The sequence below is a fragment of the Frankliniella occidentalis genome, unplaced genomic scaffold (assembly GCF_000697945.3).
Source record: "Frankliniella occidentalis isolate FOCC.00 unplaced genomic scaffold, Focc_3.1 Scaffold24, whole genome shotgun sequence".
Classification (NCBI taxonomy): domain Eukaryota; kingdom Metazoa; phylum Arthropoda; class Insecta; order Thysanoptera; family Thripidae; genus Frankliniella; species Frankliniella occidentalis.
The window spans coordinates 637,228-639,606 of record NW_026267154.1 but is presented as its reverse complement, the minus strand read 5'-3'; the positions used below and the strand labels follow the sequence as shown (position 1 = coordinate 639,606).

General features: G+C 49.8%; 1 protein-coding gene across 1 annotated transcript in view; it reads left to right on the top strand.

Moving 5' to 3' along the window:
• LOC113215052 (trypsin-7-like) overlaps positions 1–2,257 on the top strand; it is an 8,024-nt gene extending 5,767 nt beyond the window's left edge. Inside the window, exons 2-6 of the mRNA XM_026434606.2 lie at positions 213–337; positions 837–925; positions 1,062–1,365; positions 1,712–1,816; positions 1,998–2,257. Coding sequence (XP_026290391.1) covers positions 213–337; positions 837–925; positions 1,062–1,365; positions 1,712–1,816; positions 1,998–2,156 — 782 coding nt within the window. The 3' untranslated portion in view covers positions 2,157–2,257. The remainder of the gene's footprint in view (positions 1–212; positions 338–836; positions 926–1,061; positions 1,366–1,711; positions 1,817–1,997) is intronic.
• The last annotated feature ends 122 nt before the right edge of the window (positions 2,258–2,379 follow it).

Sequence of the window (2,379 nt, the reverse complement as noted above, 5' to 3'; positions counted from 1 at the left end):
CAGGAAGAAGTTTTGAAATAACAGTAAGACAGTTTTAACCGACAATGACAAATGAAGGAGAGCAAAACCGTGTTTCAACAACATTGAATATGTTTAGCTTAGCTGAAGTGACAGGCGTTCATGCGTACTGCTAAACACACAATTTGCTGTTTTCGCCAGTATCAACAGTTTTGTCATTTTCTCTAAGCCCCTGTCGTTCTGTCGTGGCGCAGATGTGGACGGGCTGTTGGATCCTGACGTCGGGATCGACGGCGACCAGTACGATGATGACTACGAGACTTTCGGGCTCGACATCGTCGGTGGTGAGACGGCCGACATCAAGACGGTGCCCTACCAGGTACGTTTGTGCACCCAGAAGACCGTTTAGTCCAGAGAACCAAATCCAAAACCGACGACATTTTTGTTCTGGGGACCAAAATTAACTGTGGCGATGAAATAATTTAGTCCAGCTGACTTAATTTGATTGATGCGACCATATTTAGTTAAAAATGGGGTTACTAAATTTTAGTCGGTTTCAGGAATTAACTAAATTTTGTTTCTTACAACCCTGATTTATTTTTATCAACTAAATGGTTCTCTGGGTGTGACAATATAGATCTGTTTGCCTTGCACAGGGGGGGGGAGGGCATCAACATCCAAAAAGAAGCGCATGACATCTGTACTTTAAAGTGCTCAAAAAAAGTAACCACAAAAGAGTGCAAGGCAACCAGTGTGTGACACGCACGTCAGTTTCATTCACTTTTTTTGGCGTTACGTTTTCTCATGCTTTTATTATTGAGTCTTCAAATGACGTCATTACATACGTGAAAGTGACCTTTCTGATGTCCGATGCACAGGTGTCCCTCGAGGTCAACAAGGCGCACAGCTGCGGCGGATCCGTGCTGAGCACAACCTGGGTGCTGACCGCCGCCCACTGCACGTACGGGTGAGTGCGACATCGTGTCGGCGTGTGTTCTTTTGCAAGTACACCTCTCCTCGTGTGTGCCATATGTGCACCATTCGGACCGTTGGGTTGGCATTGTCCGTGACGGTGGGTAACAACGACCCGTTTGTTCGTGCAGGAAGGACGCCCGGTCGCTGCAGGTGCGCGCGGGCACGGACAAGCTGCAGCGCGGCGGCTCGGTGGTGCCCGTGGCGCGCGCCGTCGTGCACCCCAAGTACGTGCACGGCCGCCAGGACTGGGACGTGTCCGTGCTGCAGCTGGGCGCCGCCCTCAGCTACGGCAGCACCATCAAGGCCGTGCACCTGCCCGCCAGCGGCGCCGAGCCCTCGGCCAACACGGCCGTGCTGGCCAGCGGCTGGGGGCTGACCACGGCGCAGAAGGGCCGCAACGGCCCGCCAAACCTGCCCGTGCAGCTGCGCAAGGTAACATGCAAAAGAAATCAACAATAGTAAGCATGTGTGTAGCGATTTCAAAATTCAAAATTCCTCCGAAAAAATTGGCAACATTTCCAGAAGAAAAACTTGCGATAAAATTGAAAATCCCCCCCCCCCCCAAAACTGCAGTCGTCTATGGATGACAAATTAAACTTCTCAGGAATAAAATTGAAAGATTGAAAATAATTGAAAACATTAAAATTACTTATCCGGGCGTGACATATACACAGGTGTAGTGTATATGCCAGTTTGGCATGCTTTAAAATGTTGGAACTTGCACACTTTGTGTTTGTAGGATTAGAGAAGGTAAATAATTTTGCAATTTTTCTTTCAGGTGACGGTGCGGGTGGTGCAGCGGCCATCTTGCGTGGTCGCGTACCAGTCGGTGCTCACCGAGCGCATGATCTGCGCCGCCGCGCCGGGCAAGGACACGTGCACGGTAAGCTACGAAACGCTACGATGGGGGCTTCCTCTCCTCAACTTCAAAAAGGGTTATCACTACTGCTTGGGCAATCTGTAGCAAAGAGGGGTGCTTCCCTAGAAAAAAAGATCAGAATTTCGTGTTCGCCCCCATGCCGTTGTGTCCGTCGTTTTTAATTCTGGACCTCCTCGTCGTGCAGTACGACAGCGGCGGCCCGCTCGTGGACTCGGCCCGCGGCATCCAGGTCGGCGTCGTCTCCTGGGGCCAGGGCTGCGCCGACCCCAAGTACCCGGGCGTCTACGTGCACCTCGGCAACAAGGACGTGCGCAGCTTCATCAAGAGCTACGCCGGCGTGTGAAAACGGCCCGTGGGTGTAAACCGGACACAAGGGCGAAATGTTGCAAACAAAAAAATAACATCAAAAAAATAAAAAGAACACAATAAAAGTAAAGAAACCAATGAGGTGAAAAAGTTTTAAACATGTTAAAGGTAACTTAAATGTAACTGACAAGGGAACCTTTTCAGGTGTAAGCCTCCGACTTTGTTGAAACTTGTAAAATTTGAAGGGTATTTATATAAAT